Here is a 15,146-nt window from a genome sequence, read left to right as displayed (position 1 = left end):
TGTACCAAATAATTACCAAGCAATTCTCATTGAGTCTTAACTCCCTCTCTTGACCTTCCATAGCCTCATCATCAACATCCTAGGGACAGGGGAATTTGGACTACTGTTGGCCAGATAGGCTACCAGTCACACAAAATATTTTTTGGCACAAGAGCCAATCAGATGCTGGATATTCTGTAGTGAACAACTGGCCACTCCTTTCCTAACCCTACAGAATAAATACAAACCATTGATTGGTTTAAGCACTGGGCTGAATTGGAAAGGTCAGGTACAGGCTGAAGCCCAGGCCCAAGAGTGTATGGGAGTGGTAGGGCCAGATCCAAGAGCGAAAATGACCCACGGTTCGGACAATTTAAGCACCAGGCTAGAATGAAAAGATCAGGGTGTCGGAGCTGAAGGTGAGGGATGGGCTGGTTCAGTTCGAGCTTTGTTCATCTCTACGCTGAGCTGAGGCCGTGGCCTGCAACTAACAGGCTACCGGATTGGCTTCAGTGTTGAATGACATCAGGCTATGGACGCACTTTGGTGAATTTCCAGTCGTTTGCTTTCCTTTGTTGCTTGCATGATTGGTTTTTGTTTTTCTACAAACTGGGTGTTTGACTGTTTTCGTTTTTAATGGGTTCTATTGGGTTTCTTAGTTTTGTGACTGCCTGTAAGGAGACAAATTTCGAGGTTACATACTTAGATAATAAATGTACTTTGAACAAAGCAGGCGTGTGGTGGAATACTCTCTTGCCAAGATCAGTGTTACCCTGACAACAAATAGAAGCCTGACATCATTCAAGACAATACAGCCCACTTGGTCTGTACTCCTTCCAATACCCTGAACATTCATTGTCTGACCACTATTGGCTCCAACGGGTCAATCTGAAAGGCACACTGCCGCAACTCATCCAGGTTTCCCTGCCAGCACTCCCCAGACCTGAAACCTTTCCTGCCCAGGATGCCCAGGGTTGCAGAGACTTACCAGCTACGAGTGCCACTCCGAATCACAGCCCAACATGACCCGGAGATGAAATCTTTTCAAATGAGTTAGGATTTTGGAACTACCTTTCCCTAATCTGTAGATTTTTGATGAAATCCATAACAGTTAAGGCAGATTACTGCCACTCTCTTTAAAGTATATAGATGGGCAATTTCAGTACACCTGCTCATTCATATCCCGTGAATGAATATAAAAATATCAAGCAAAAGTTCTGAAAAATAGCTGAGGTGGGAAATTGCTCATAGCATCCTATTTCCAGCTCTTTCTTAACATGACTGAGTTAACATTTCCAATACAGGGTTAAGTGCATTTTGACGTCACTGTCAGCAGAATACCTCCAAGAGGACCGCAACCTTGCCCTAGGGTTTGGAGGCTTGCGTGCCTCAATGACCCGGCGAGCTCTATTGGCTGGAGTCAGGGGCTTCATACCGTTGGCAGGGTCACCCATACCAAACAGGTCAAAGGGCAGAGGCCAGACTGAGAGTGGTCCAGGTTCGGGGGTTCATCTCGGGGCGAGCAACCCTGACTGGTCAGAAAACAATTATTATGGAAACAGCTTCTAAATCTGTGTGCGGCGGCATGCCAAAGACAGAGAGAGATGGAGGACTTTGATTGCTGCCCTAAGCACCAGTGGTGTAATGCTCATTAAGTAAGTATGTAAGATGGCACAAGAGGTGAACAAGTTACATATTAACTCCACTGAAATAATCACTGGGGCTGGAGCAGCAGTGGGCCAATTGTACCCTGAGAGAGATAACCTCTCTCCAAAGACCCTTCTAGAAAGTGGAACTTTGGAAAACTGCAACATGGCCTAAATTCGGGCAAACAGGTAAATCAGAAGAGCATATTTGGCTCCATTAACGATTCAACATTAATAAGGATGGTTTGGACAGAATCACTTTTGTCAGTATATCTGGTCTGTAGCAGACACCAAAGAGCAGTTTTTGGACTGGGAAGTGGAACTCCAACCAGTACTGATTTCTATCCAGTGTCCTCAGCCGGAAAGCGTGGATCTCCGATACTGAAAGAGATTGTGATCAGGCCTGGTGACAGTTTTCTCACCCTTGTAATCAGAATGTCTAGGCAGAGGCGTAAAGACGGCGCATTTCTGAGGATTAGAAAGCAGCACCAGAGTTCCCACTGAACACTCAAGCTTCTGGTCAAAATGGCACTGAGCTGCGATGTCCGTCAAGTTCTTGGCTCAGATGTCGTTGCTTTTTTAGGTTCATATGGAGGGTTTTAGTGAATTCGAGGTCAGGTTAGTGTTTAGAGACAGGGATAAGGAAGAGTTAGAAGTCAGCGGCAGTAAGTGAAGGGATAGAGGCAGGTCAGATTCCAGACTGGATTACTATGAGGTCAAAGGCCAGCAATTTCTGGTGGTCATCAGTTGCTGAGGCCGAGGAAAACGATTCCTGTGGTCAAGGACCATGGGTGCTGAGGATGATAACTGGTGATCACCCCCCTCCCCAAAGGTTGGTGAATTCTGAGTCCTGGGGTCAGAACTCTGTGTGGGCAGGAGGCACAAAGGCCAGTGACCCCTAGGTCAGCAGGTCATGGGGTTGGAGGTCAAAGCACCGTGATTGGTTAGCCCTGAGATCGAATCCGAGGATCAGCAAGCCCAGAGGCTGAAGATCAAAGGTTGTGGACCAAAGTAGGCTAATCCAAAGGTCACTGCCCTAAATTCAAATCCCCTGGTCGGCGTGTCTGGAGGTCAGAGTCCCGATTTTGCTGAGTCCATGAGTCCAGGCCAGGGACTGGAGGTTAGACACACACACTGCATACGTCTGGGAGTCTGTGTCCAGGAACTGGAGATGGAGATCCAGTGAGCAGGTGGGAAGGGGCTTGTTTTGCTGTTTGTTACTTGTGTTGTTCTGCTGAACCCGGTGGGCATGCTGTTCTGGCTCCAGTATGTGTGCCGACACTTGCCAGCTGCCCCCTGCACGTCTTTAGGTTGTGTTGGGTTTTAACACAAACAACACATTTCACTGTACGTTTCAATGTACAGCTATTAAATAAATCAGGTTCTGAATCTGAACACAGGAACTGCTTTGCTCTCCATTTCCTGCCTGCTGATGAGCACAAAGCTGGCTATCGGAAAACAAAGTGCCGGACAAACTCAGCAGGTCAGGCAACATCTATGGAGAGAATGAACAGTCAGTGCCTCAGGCCGAGACCCTTCAGGAAGGGCCGCTGAGTAGGGAAGGAGAAAAGGCCTATCCTGGCTGGCTGGTGCCTAGAAGCCAAGAGGAGAGTGAGGGAGGCCATGAGGTGCCCAGGAGAGCAGATCTGGTGGAGGGGTAGTTGAACAAATGCACACTTCCTGGCAAGCTAATTTCCCTCTAAGAAAGCGAGGTATTCGCAGACCCCAGAACAACCAGCAAAGCCCCTTTCAAAGAGTGTTGCTTTTCTCCTCCAGGTTAATGGCACTGCGTTTTTTTGTGCCAGGGAAGTTGGCAAATAAAATGACCAGCCATCGGTTGAGCTCAATAATCTTCCTTTCATGTGAGTTTGGACAATAATATCAGCCAGACTATTACTGAACAGAAAGAAGTTGTTAACCAATACCTGTTTATATTCTACCAGCATACTGGAGGGAAGGGCTCACCAAGGTCTGGTAAACCACGGGTTACGTGTCAGCTCTGAGGTCTTGATCTTCAACTACCCTTTTCTTCAAATTATGCATGGAGATAGTGCATTGATATCAGTGCAGAATTTCATTCTTTTATCTCTGTCTTCACCAAGAGATGGCTCCTGAGATATGGGAACTGATCCACATTTTCCATTCTTGTTGTGAACTGTTATTGTCCGAGGGCATTGTGGTACAGCGGGGCCAGGTTGACAGAAGACTTTGAAACCCTAATCCCTTCATAGGCTTTGTTGAACAATTCAGCACCATCTTGGAGCTCTAACTCTGGGCATGCACAAATTTTGGCCCGGTACGTCATGGGTAAAACCTAGTGCAAGCATCGAGCACATCTACATGAAACGTTGTCGTAGGAAAACAGCATCCAGCATCAGGGACCCCCACCACCTGACTCATGCTCTCTTCTCGCTGCTGCCATCAGGAAGAAGCTACAGGAGCCTCAGAACTCACACCACCAGGTTCAGGAACAGTTACTACCCCTCAACCATTAGGCTCTTAAGTAGAAGGGTATAACTACTACAGAATGTTCCTACAACCAATGATCTCACTTTGACGATTCTTTATCTCAAGTTCTTGTTATTCATTGCATTTTATTTATATTTGCATTTGCACAGTTTGTTGTCTTCTGTACTCTGGTTGATCTGTCATTGGCTCTGTTATAGTTACTATTCTATAGATTTGCTGGGGTATGCCTGCAGGAAAATGAACCTCAGGGTGGCTTACGGTAACATGTAACAGAACAGGTTGGCAATCCTAATTTTCCTGCTAACCTTGCCCCTTTGCCCGGTTAGTCACTCCTCCTCGTTCTGTCCCGGATCTAGTTTCCCCAGTCGTTCACACACTTCGCCCTCCCATTCTGCACTTCTGGGGAGTTCACCGTTCACACACCCAACAGTAAAACAATCTCTAGCTTGGCTAGTCAAAACAGTTCCCTTCAGTTAATGTGCCATACTAATTTATAACTCATAAGCATAAGGATTCTAGACACAAGTATTCATTTACTTTCACTTGCAACGTTACATCGGTTTGTAGACAGCAGAATGGCCCCAAGTGACCCAAGGGACAGTTTGTGGTGTGTTAAACTAATGCCTGGGTTAGTGGGAGCATGTGCACGACACCCTACACAGGCAGCACCACTGGTGGGGAGGTATTAGTCTTTTACATTCATCTGAGCATGTGGACACTGATCTATGGGTTTAACTGAGGCATTTGTTGTGGAATAAAACTGTAGGATGTTAGAAACCCTCTTTAAAATGCTCCAGTTCTGCATCTGAAATAACTATTATGGTCTGGTCACGTGATTATCTCCCCACCAACCTCCACTCCCCCAGATCAACAGTAGAATTTCCTGGTCCTTCTAGGCCAGGTGGAGGCAGATCCACACCCTCAGTCTGACCTTGCTAGAGAGGTGTGGAGGTTGGAGTTGACGGTTGGTGACAGTTCTGTCGGAAAGTTGAAGACAAAGTGCGTTGTGGAGAAAGTCTCTGTATACTTGCACATTTTTGTACACTCATGTTTGTTTTTCATTTGTCTACTTGCAAATACATTTTCTCTTCAACACTTTTGGGCAGTTTTGCATTTTTACTCCGGGCACTAAATAAAACTCCTTGCACTAACGTGCTGTTGCAGCTTACCATCCACCTTTTTCCTCAACCGGCGACCCTCGTTGGGCACATTTACCCACGCCTCGTAGTGAGGTGTGACAGTGACATATATGTACTTTGATAGCAAAATTTACTTTGAGCTTTGAAATACGGTCCTCATACAGCAGTACACTGACTGAGGTGGGAGTAGCCTTGACTCTGGAGCATAGGCACTACGATTTTATCAGGCAGTAGTGATCCCTCGCTCCTACGTGCTGCTGAGAACCGAACTATACACAGGCAGCATCTCAGGAGACTGGAAAGTTACCCCTGACACTGTCTCCTGCAACCTCACTGGAAAGAATATTGAACCAATGTTATCATTCTCAGGGTTGATCAACATAGCCTAGTTGATCATGGTCAGTTTCACCGGACTGGTCACATCACTCCCGTTCCCGACGTCCAACTCCTGAAACAAATGCTATTCCAACTTCAGTCAATGGAGAGCATTGCACAGCAGATGTAACAAGACATTCACCAATGTATTCAAATCCTCCTGGAAATCTCTGGCCCAAGACTGCTCAGAAATGGAGAAAGAAGATTCAGAATGATATTGACAACTTTGAGAGCATAAAGAAGACTCAAGAGATGGAAGGAAGGCACGAAATACCCGTTTGCCACTCTGTCAGTCACCCCCTGGCTCATCTGTGGAAGAGTTTGTTGATCTAACACAGGTCTCGTCAGCCACTCTGTCTCTGACCACACTAAACTAGAGTCACCCTCCATCCTTGCCTGCTCCACTGTCGTGTTCAATCGCCAATGCAGAGATGGAACTGTCTGTCATTCTTCGGTGTTTGTCTCTTCTTGTCCTCGCCTCCGTGGGGTAAGTCAGGCCGTCCTGCCGTTGCCCCACGGGGGGACCTGTCTTGTCTTGTCTCTGCCTCTGTTGGGTAAGTCCAGCCGTTCTGCTGTTACCCGACGGATGGTCCGGTCCCTTCTTGGTGTGGAGATGAAGTTGAGTTCTGGCTTGTCTAAGGATAAGTCCCGGCTCTACGTCTATGTACTGTCCTGTCTCATGTTGGTGTCGTGTTGAAGATGATTCCCGGCTTTTTGAAGGATAAGTCCTGGCTCCATGCTAATGTACAGTTCCCAGTCTGTCTCCGAGCTCTGGCCTCCGAGTTATCAGCCTCCGTATTCCAAGACCCAAGACCCCAAGCTTGTCTCCAAGCCTCAAGCCTCAAGATCCTAAGCCTGTCTCCAAGCCTCAAGCCCCCAAGCCTGTCTCCAAGCCTCGCCTCAAGACCCCACCCTCCAGTCCTGCAGCCATGTCATGTCCATGCCTGGTTCTGGGGCCCGAGCCCGAGGCAAGACCCAAGTTCTGGGTCCTTGTCCAGTCTCTGGCTCGAGGTCCAAGCCCAAGTCTGCGTTCTTGTCCTTGCTCCTTTTCTGTATCCTGTCAGGTCCCTACTCTAGTCAAGTCCTGTTCCTTGTACTTCAGTGTCTGTGTCTTGCATTTGGGTCCGCTACCAGTGCCCCCCATTGTGACAGAACATCTCAGCCAGACTTGGACCCAGCAACACAGACATTGTCGTTTTACTCTCGCCTTCCTGGTTCTCTCCTGTTCAATGTTCCCCCACCTGCACGTGTTATTCATAGTCTGGGAAAGCCTTTTGGGTCGCTAGGAGGCTCCCATGGGTGGGGGGGGGGCAGTACTGTCATAGTCCGGTCTGTGAAGTCCGTGTTTCGGTTCATAGTCCGGTCCATAGTTCCTTGTTCCAGGGTTTCTGGTTTTCCCCAGTTTCTGTTGTGGGCACATGATTCTCATTTTGGGGCTGAGACATAAATACCTCTGCAAACCAGGGAATCCCTGCTGGACTGTCCTGTTCCCCTCCCTGTCTTTTCCCCACCTTGCCTAACTCTCTGCCTGGATACCTCACCTGACTCTCTGTCTGGATACCTTGCCTGCTCCACTGTCTTGTTCAATCGCCAATGGAACTGTCTGTCATTCTTCGGTGTTTGTCTCTTCTTGTCCTCACCTCCGTGGGGTAAGTCAGGCCGTTCTGCCGTTGCCCTGCGGGGGATCTGTCTTGTCTTGTCTCTGCCTCTGTTGGGTAAATCCGGCCGTTCTGCCGTTACCCGACGGATGGTCCTGTCCCTTCTTGGTGTGGAGATGAAGTTGAGTTCTGGCTTGTCTAGGTATAAGTCCCGGCTCTATGTCTATGTACTGTCCTGTCTCATGTTGGTGTCGTGTTGAAGATGAGTCCCGGCTTTTTGAAGGATAAGTCCTGGCTCCATGTTGATGTACAGTTCCCAGTCTGTCTCTGAGCTCCGGCCTCCGAGTTATCAGCCTCTGCATTCCAAGACCTAAGACCCCAAGCCTATCTCTAAGCCCCAAGACCCCAAGCCTGTCTCCAAGCCCCAAGCCTGCCTCCAAGCCCTAAGACCCCAAGCCTGCCTCCAAGCCCTAAGACCCCAAGCCTGTCTCCAAGCCTCCAGTCCTGCAGTCATGCCACGTCCATGCCTGGTTCTGGGGCCCGAGCCCGAGGCAAGACCTAGGTTTTGGGTCCTTGTCCAGTCTCTGGCTCGGGGTCCAAGCCCAAGTCTGCGTTCTTGTCCCTGCTCCTTGTCTGTATCCTGTCATGTCCCTACTCAAGTCAAGTTCTGTTCCTTGTACTTCAGTGTCTGTGTCTTGCATTTGGGTCCGCTACCAGCGCCTCCCATTGTGACACAATGATTTGGCCTCCACAGCCATCTGCAGCAATGAATTCCAGCTTCGCCGCCATCCAACTAAAGGAACTCCTGAACCCCGTTCTAAAGAGGCATCCTTCCATTCTGAGGCTGTGCCCTCTGACCCTAGACTCCTGAAGAATAGGAGCCAGCTAATGCTCTGTTTTTTTTAAAGAAGGGTATCAGGGGCCATGTCATCATGGAGCTGCAACATTAAATTTGCTTTTACAAGATGGGGGGGGAGGTGGTTGATACTAACACGAGGTGTTCAAATCTCTTCCAAAACACAGATGTGAATGCAAGCATGTGTGTAGGTAATTCTCTTCCCAGGACAAAGTTCCCCTGTCTACCACTTAACTCCCGTCTTCTGTGCTCCTGTTCTGCCAAAAGCCAAGTTCCTGTCAGCCCACTCCATTAGGCTGCTTCGCATGTCCAAAATGAGGAAATCCAGACAGCTATTTGACAGCACACAGTATCATAATTCAGGCCTATCCAAACCCTATTCTTTAGGGCTTGCTAAATAAAGGCAAGGCTGATGCACTCAGCTGCATGTCTAGCTAAAACCATTTTCTCAGTTACTGCCGAAATCAGTTAACTCAGCATAGACCTGGAAAAGGTCTTTGAAGATTCTGAACTTTTCAGATAAATCTCCTGCTTTGACTCCAGAACATGCTTTCCAAACGAGCTGGTACCAAATGAAGCAGTTAAATCTGTCAGGAATAACAACACTGACGAAACCATGTGCAAACTAAGGGCCTTCAGCCTGAAACCTTGACTCTGTTTCTCTTCCCACAGATGCTGCCCGACCTGCTGACTATTTCCAGTATTTTCTGTTTTAATTTTAAATTTCCGTTTTTTGCAGTTTAGTCTTATTTCCACCATGCAAAATGGTTAATCTTCCAATTGCCCTGGGCTCCCGCAGCAACACCTTCCCGTCAGATTCCAGTGTCAGGTAATCGGGCCGTTCACAACTACCTTACCAAGGACAGGCGCCATCATTGTTAAAACCAGCACCTTAAAGTGCTTAAACGTTTTTTAAAAAAAAGTTTTCATCGAGATCCCAAAGATTTAAACAAATACCAAGACTAATCATGTCAATTATCTAGTGTGCGAAGCTATTAGGATTTCTGCTAATCAAGAAATGAACACCAGTCCTCCGACTGACATAACTCACCCCCTCGGGACCTGCCGTGCGTTTTGCCGTGTGTCTTGGTTTTAAAAATCACTGCATTATCTCACTAGCATTTCAAAAGAAGAGCGTCAGGTATTAGGGTTAGGGTTAGCTTAAAGTTTTCTAAGCCAAGGTAAGACCTGCTGGGGACTGACACACAGTGCTCCGTCAACTCTTCACGCTTGCTTTCCAGTCCGCAGATACTATAGGAACGATGTGCCACACAATCACGCCGGTGAAAACAAACTTCCATGCCGACCCTTCCATTCAATCCCCCGATAAATGTGGGGGTGGGGGAGGATATCCCATTTCCTAAGTAGTTTACTATGTAGGTTTATACCGAGTGATCGCCGTTCAGTCGAATGGGCTCCGGAGGGGTTGTATTTTGTAACTTGCTTTGATTTTGAAGCCCGGAGTTGTTACGGGACTCGTTGAACCTCAGAATCGCGAAGTTTCCCAGAGCGTGCCTGCGTTAATGGGGTTAGTTTAACTATGACATCCGCATTTAATTTAATCAAGTAGAGCCTCCGACTGGAGTCTCCTTGACCGAGACACCTGGTGTTTGGTTATATAAAAATCGGGACTAGAGTTTCAAACCGCAGTCACAGATAGAGATGGGATTAGCGCTTAAACGGAATTCATTGATTCTGTTATGGTTATTATTTATTGAGTATGCCCGCAAGAAAAATGAATGTCAGGTTTGTATATGGCGACAGATATGTACTTTGCACTTCTGAACTTTGATTAGTCCGGTGAAAGCATGGTCGCCCTGCTTACAAAGGTCGGGAATCCATCAGTTTACACCCGTTACCGGAGGGTGTGACCTGACAGCCACACATCCGAGTGAACCACAGTAAATATTCCGGTGAAAGCCCCCGGCTCTTCCAGTTTATCCATCTCCGACAGTGAGCGATCCTTTGAAAGTTAGAAAGATTATAAAAGTGGTCGTTCATGTTTCGATTTCACCAAGAGCCGCGGGACTTGGACCATCTGTGGCACGGTGCGAGCGCTCACTCGCCGTGCCCTGGGTGTACACCTCTAGGAGGGGAGGAGGTACTAAACTCCTTCTCCTTGTCAGGCCTGGCGGGAGTCTATTGCAAAACTAACACTGTGACTTTCCCCTCCACTGATAAACAGAACAATGGCGTGCTTGCGGACTAGTCTGACCACCGCGAACACTATCCGACCATCGCGCTACTCGGGTACTCCCGAGCCTGTCCAGTGATGTCCCAACCAGGCTAACTTCTGAGTGCTTCTCACTAAAGACTCCGCCCTAGTTTTGCGAAGGAGCCTGATCATACTGGGCACTTCAAAGCAAATGAAACCGATGGAAATCCTGTATTTTTCGCAGACTCCTTACGGAGTCACGTTTTGGTTAATCCCACTTTAGCGAAACGGGATGATAAGATTTTTCAAGGCAGCCACAAATTGCTGGCTGGTAATTTCGAATTAATCAAACGCGCATATTATTACATCAAAGAAACGCCATTTTAGTGTAAAATCGGCTTTCAGCGGTCTCTGGTGCAGCGCTAGTTTGTGAGACGAAAAGGGCTGGTTTACTGTTAGTTTTCTTTAGTAACGCACCTCCACCCCAGACACCCGCATACTGTCTCCAGAGTTCAGAAACGCGAAATGAACGAGGGAGGACACGGGTCGATTTGGGATCGACCTAACCATTTGTTCCAGAGATTTGTTGAACGGAGGCAACGGGGTCTTGAATCTTCACTGGGGAAGCCGCTCTCAGTTGTTTGAGAGATTAAGACGACCCCGTGCGTCAGGTTCTTTTCACACCGTGGTGCGATTTTTCGCTACTCCGGCAATAAAGTTGGGAACAGTAGGCGCTTCTTCTGCACTAAGACAAACCTTCCCGTATTCATCTGCCCCAACACAAAGGTCCTACCCCGAAAAATGCAGACAGGCGGACGAAGCAGTGAGCCGCTTTAGGAAGGGGAAATTGGACATGTTAATATAGCATCTTAATGATCCACTGAATGAATAAGACGAACGAGTCCACCGTACAAGGATCTAGTTTGCGCCGACTTTGCATTTGATTTATAGCAATAGCCGATGCAAGGAGTTTCTGGAGCGCAGGAGGGAGTTTGCGCCTTTGCACTGGACAATCATATGTAACACGGGAGAAGGATGCTTGTCTAAATTCAGGTCGCTCCTGCGCCGCCGTAAGAATCTCACTAACTCCGCTGACAGATTGTGTGAACGCTCGGATCTAACCTTCCCTCGTCACAAGCAAAGCCAGGCTGATTTGTATTTATGAAATTACATTGACATGTTTAAAGGGCGGTTAAAGGAAAGTTTTGTCTCTCGAACACGTGTTCCAGGCAAAACTATCGTGGGGAATTATTTTTTTTTAATTGCTTCGTGTTATTTTAACGCTACAACGGCAGTGCCGCCAAACACTGGGGTGGTTGCGATAAATCGCGAATCTCCGGTCCAAAGAACCTTTCAAAATAAGGCACATTTAAGACTTGCTCATTCACCTTCCCGGCGGCCAAACCGATTCACTCGGATAAACTTTCCTCACATCCGTTCAAACTAAACCACGCACACTGATCAATGGGCAAATCACAATCAACCTCCTGTGCGCTATCTTAGAAAGGATACCCGCTTCCCATTGTTAAAAATGAGTGAAGCGAAGCCACCCCGTTACCTTCGACTGAGAAACCCATTGCTCACAACTCCGTGCTGGTGATCCTTGTTGCTTTGCAGAGCAGCTGGGAACTTGTAGTGAAATGCGGTCCCCCATGAAGTGCACACCAGAGGCATTAAAGACACCAGGAAGAAAGTTAGTTGGAAGCCTTTCCACCTTTGCAGATCCCTGAAAGAGCTGACGTGCCCGCTCCCGGCCATTCCCTGCACACTTTAACGGGTGATGCTGAATTCCCTTCACCGCGCACCCACACCGGTGGTGGCAAACTTCGCTGCCGCCGCTTCACAACGGATCAGCGCCGGTGCTGCAAATATCCGAGAGGTTCGGTGCCGGATGGAGGTTTGTTCATTGAGAGGGTGCTGGGGGGCGGGGTGAGTGGGGGGTACCGCTGCGATGAGAAAGACTCAACCGATGTTGTGCCCCTGATGCCTTCACTCTTTCTCGGTCAGGGCAGCGCGCGTTCGTCGCTTCCCCGGAGGAATGTCATTGACGTCTCGTTGATGGATTGCTGGCAGCGAGGAGTCGGACGCGGAAGGCTGGGCGTGGGGGGGGGGGTTTCCCTTCTATCCCACACCCACTGGATTAATGAGGCGGCGCAATCAGGTTCTGCACACCCCGGCAAATCCCGCCCTCCTGTGCACGCAGAATCAGGTCGGCTGGAAATGCTCAACAGTTTACCGAAAGGCGTTTCATGCGGAGGCTCCGTGCCGAGGCAGCTCGCACGGAACCGGTGGTCCCGACAACTGACTGGAGGAGTTGAAAGTTTAGGTGGATCTTGCTAAAAACTTTGGCGGCTCCGGTTTTGGCAACAGGCGGCATTTACTGCAGGAGCGGCAGGGGGCAGTGTTTAGTCAGGGAACGACGCTAGTCCGGGTTTGACTACTGGACCAGTTACTCGGGTGTGAGTTATCCGGGTGACAAGTGATCACTGCTCCAGTTAACCAGATGACGAGGTGATCACCGGGCCCATTTCCTGGGTGACAGGGTGAGAACTGGGCCATTTACCTCAGTGACGGCAGAAGCGCAGGGCCACAGCTGAAGGATTCTTCTCAACTTTTGGCTGCTCCCGGAGCCGTTGTAAGAATCTAATTAAACCCGCTGCCAGATTGTGGGAACATTTACTTCAAACGTTCCCTGGTAACAAGCAAAGACAGGGTGATTTGCATTTATGAAACTACATCGTCAAATTTAAAGGGAGGTTTAATACTAAAAAAAAGTTTTGTCAAGCAAACGTGTTCTAGGCAAAACTATTGTGACGAATTAAAGTTTTAAGTTATAACTGGCTTCGTGCTACAACAGCAGTGCCGCCAAGCATTTTGGTGGTTGGACTGCTTAGTAAAATCGTTATCCGGGTGATAGAGTGACCACTGGACCAATTAATTGGTTATCAAAGTGGCCACAGCACGGTTGCCCAAATGATGGGTTTGATCACTGGTCCAATTACACTGGACAATAATGTTTTTCGAAAGTGTTGCTTCTTCAGATTTTTTTTGTTTATAATAGACCGCTTGCAGCTGAACACAAATTTCGGACTACTTGTATCACGTAGGAATTTGGAGAAACAATGAATTATTTTTTTATTTAATATAATGTGTTTAATTCCATAATGATGCAGACGCTTTGCTAAAAAGCTAAAAATGTTTTGTTGATTTTCATTTATCATCAGTGTCTGAGCTTCTCGCCCAAGTATCCAACAATAATCAGCCAGTTGCCCTGATACCGCTTCTCCATGACTACAATGTCCGGCTGAAACCTTTCACCATGTTGGTCACTGACAGCGCCAAAATTTGCAGAGAAATCTAAATGGGAATGGCAGAAAAAGAATGTAAGGGACATGTTGCACTTCATGGTTTTGTAAGCTTAAGGCGTATAGTTTGCCTGTCATTGATGACCTGTTTCATTTGTGGGCCAACAAAAATGCCTTCCTTGATCTTGGCATCAGTTATTCTGACTTGAATAATGAACTGAAATAACTGATATAGGCAATTTCAAAAAAATGATGCATGATAGGAAAATTTCTTGGCGATTTTCATGATCAGCAGCCCAAATTCCATAACACGCACCGAAAAGTTTTCAGGAAACAAAATCTTTGTTGTCCAATGTTACCTGAGTGACCATCAGCAGAGTGGTGCAGTGGTCATCACTGTCGCCTCACAGTTCCTGACCTCTGTTGCCATCTATGTGGATTTGCTCTGGTTTTCTCCCACCTGCCAAAGGCATGCTGTTAAGTACATAGGGTCTGTGTAAGACTTGGTAAATAAAGGCACATTGGAAAGAAAATAAATGAGTGGATGAAAAATTATGTGGCATGATTAGTTAGGAATGCAGTTAACAGCACAATTGGTGTGGTGGACAGCAAAGGTTGTCTAAAGTTACAGAGGAATGGTAAATGGAATTTAACTTAGGTGTGAAGTGATACATTTTGGAAAACCAATTGACTGCAGGGCATACATAGTGAATGACAGGGAGTGTTATAGAACAGGGACAGCTGGGAGTACATGTACATGGTCTCCCAAGTAGAGGTAGACAAGGTGGAGTAAGCGGCATAAGTCACACTTGGCTTCATAGGATGGAACACTGAATACAAGAGTTGGGACATCATGCGACAGCTATTTAAGATTCACATGAGACCACAGCTGGAATTGTGTGCAGTTCCAGTTGCCTTACCATATGAAGGATGTCATTAACAGAAAAGATGTCACAAAGGCTTGAATAATGAGGAGGGTCTGGATAGGCTGGGATGTTTTATCCCTGGTGCAAAGGAGGCTGAAAGTTAACCTTAGACGTTTATAAAATAGTCAGGGGCATATAGTACACCCTTCTACAGTCTGGAGAAGTCTTGGCAGAAGTGGTCTTCATGGAAGAATTGTTGCCAAAAAAGCCATTCCTCCAAAGTGGAAACAAAGCCAAGAGACTCACCTATCCCCAAAAACACATGGACTGGGGTGCTGAACAGTGGCAGTAAGTCCTCCAGACTATCGAGTCAGAATTTGAAACTTTTGGCTTGAGCAGTAGGCCACATGGATGAGTGTCTGCAGCCAACAGAGAAGCACGGCTGAGGTTCTCTACAGGTTTGGGATTGCATTATTGCAAATGGGATTGGTGGTCAGAATTAATGGAATCCTCAATGCTGAGAAGTAAAAGCAGGTTCTCATCCATCACTCAATGCCATCAAAGAGGCATCTGATTGGTCTCAACTTCATTCTGCAGCAGGACAATGACCCCAAACACATGGCCAAGGTCAATTTCAGTGAAAAGAACAAGGAGTTCTGCAACAGATGGTATGGTCGCCAGGGAGCCTTGATCTCATTCAGGCTGTCTGAGATTACCTGGACAGAAGCAAGTAAGACAGCAAAACCCTGCAGAACTGT

General features: G+C 47.5%; 1 protein-coding gene across 2 annotated transcripts in view; it reads right to left on the bottom strand.

Moving 5' to 3' along the window:
* The window catches only part of emid1 (EMI domain containing 1), a 431,206-nt gene extending 418,753 nt beyond the window's left edge, over positions 1-12,453 (bottom strand). Inside the window, exon 1 of one of the 2 annotated variants that reach the window (XM_072247702.1) lies at positions 11,776-12,453. In XM_072247702.1, the coding sequence (XP_072103803.1) occupies positions 11,776-11,975 (200 nt within the window). In that variant the 5' untranslated portion in view covers positions 11,976-12,453. The remainder of the gene's footprint in view (positions 1-11,775) is intronic. The other variant, XM_072247703.1, reaches the window with a different exon arrangement.
* Positions 12,454-15,146: the final 2,693 nt, after the last annotated feature.

The sequence above is a fragment of the Mobula birostris genome, chromosome 31, assembly GCF_030028105.1.
Source record: "Mobula birostris isolate sMobBir1 chromosome 31, sMobBir1.hap1, whole genome shotgun sequence".
NCBI lineage: Eukaryota > Metazoa > Chordata > Chondrichthyes > Myliobatiformes > Myliobatidae > Mobula > Mobula birostris.
Note: the sequence above shows the minus strand (reverse complement) of the source record. Positions and strands in the feature narration are given on the sequence as shown.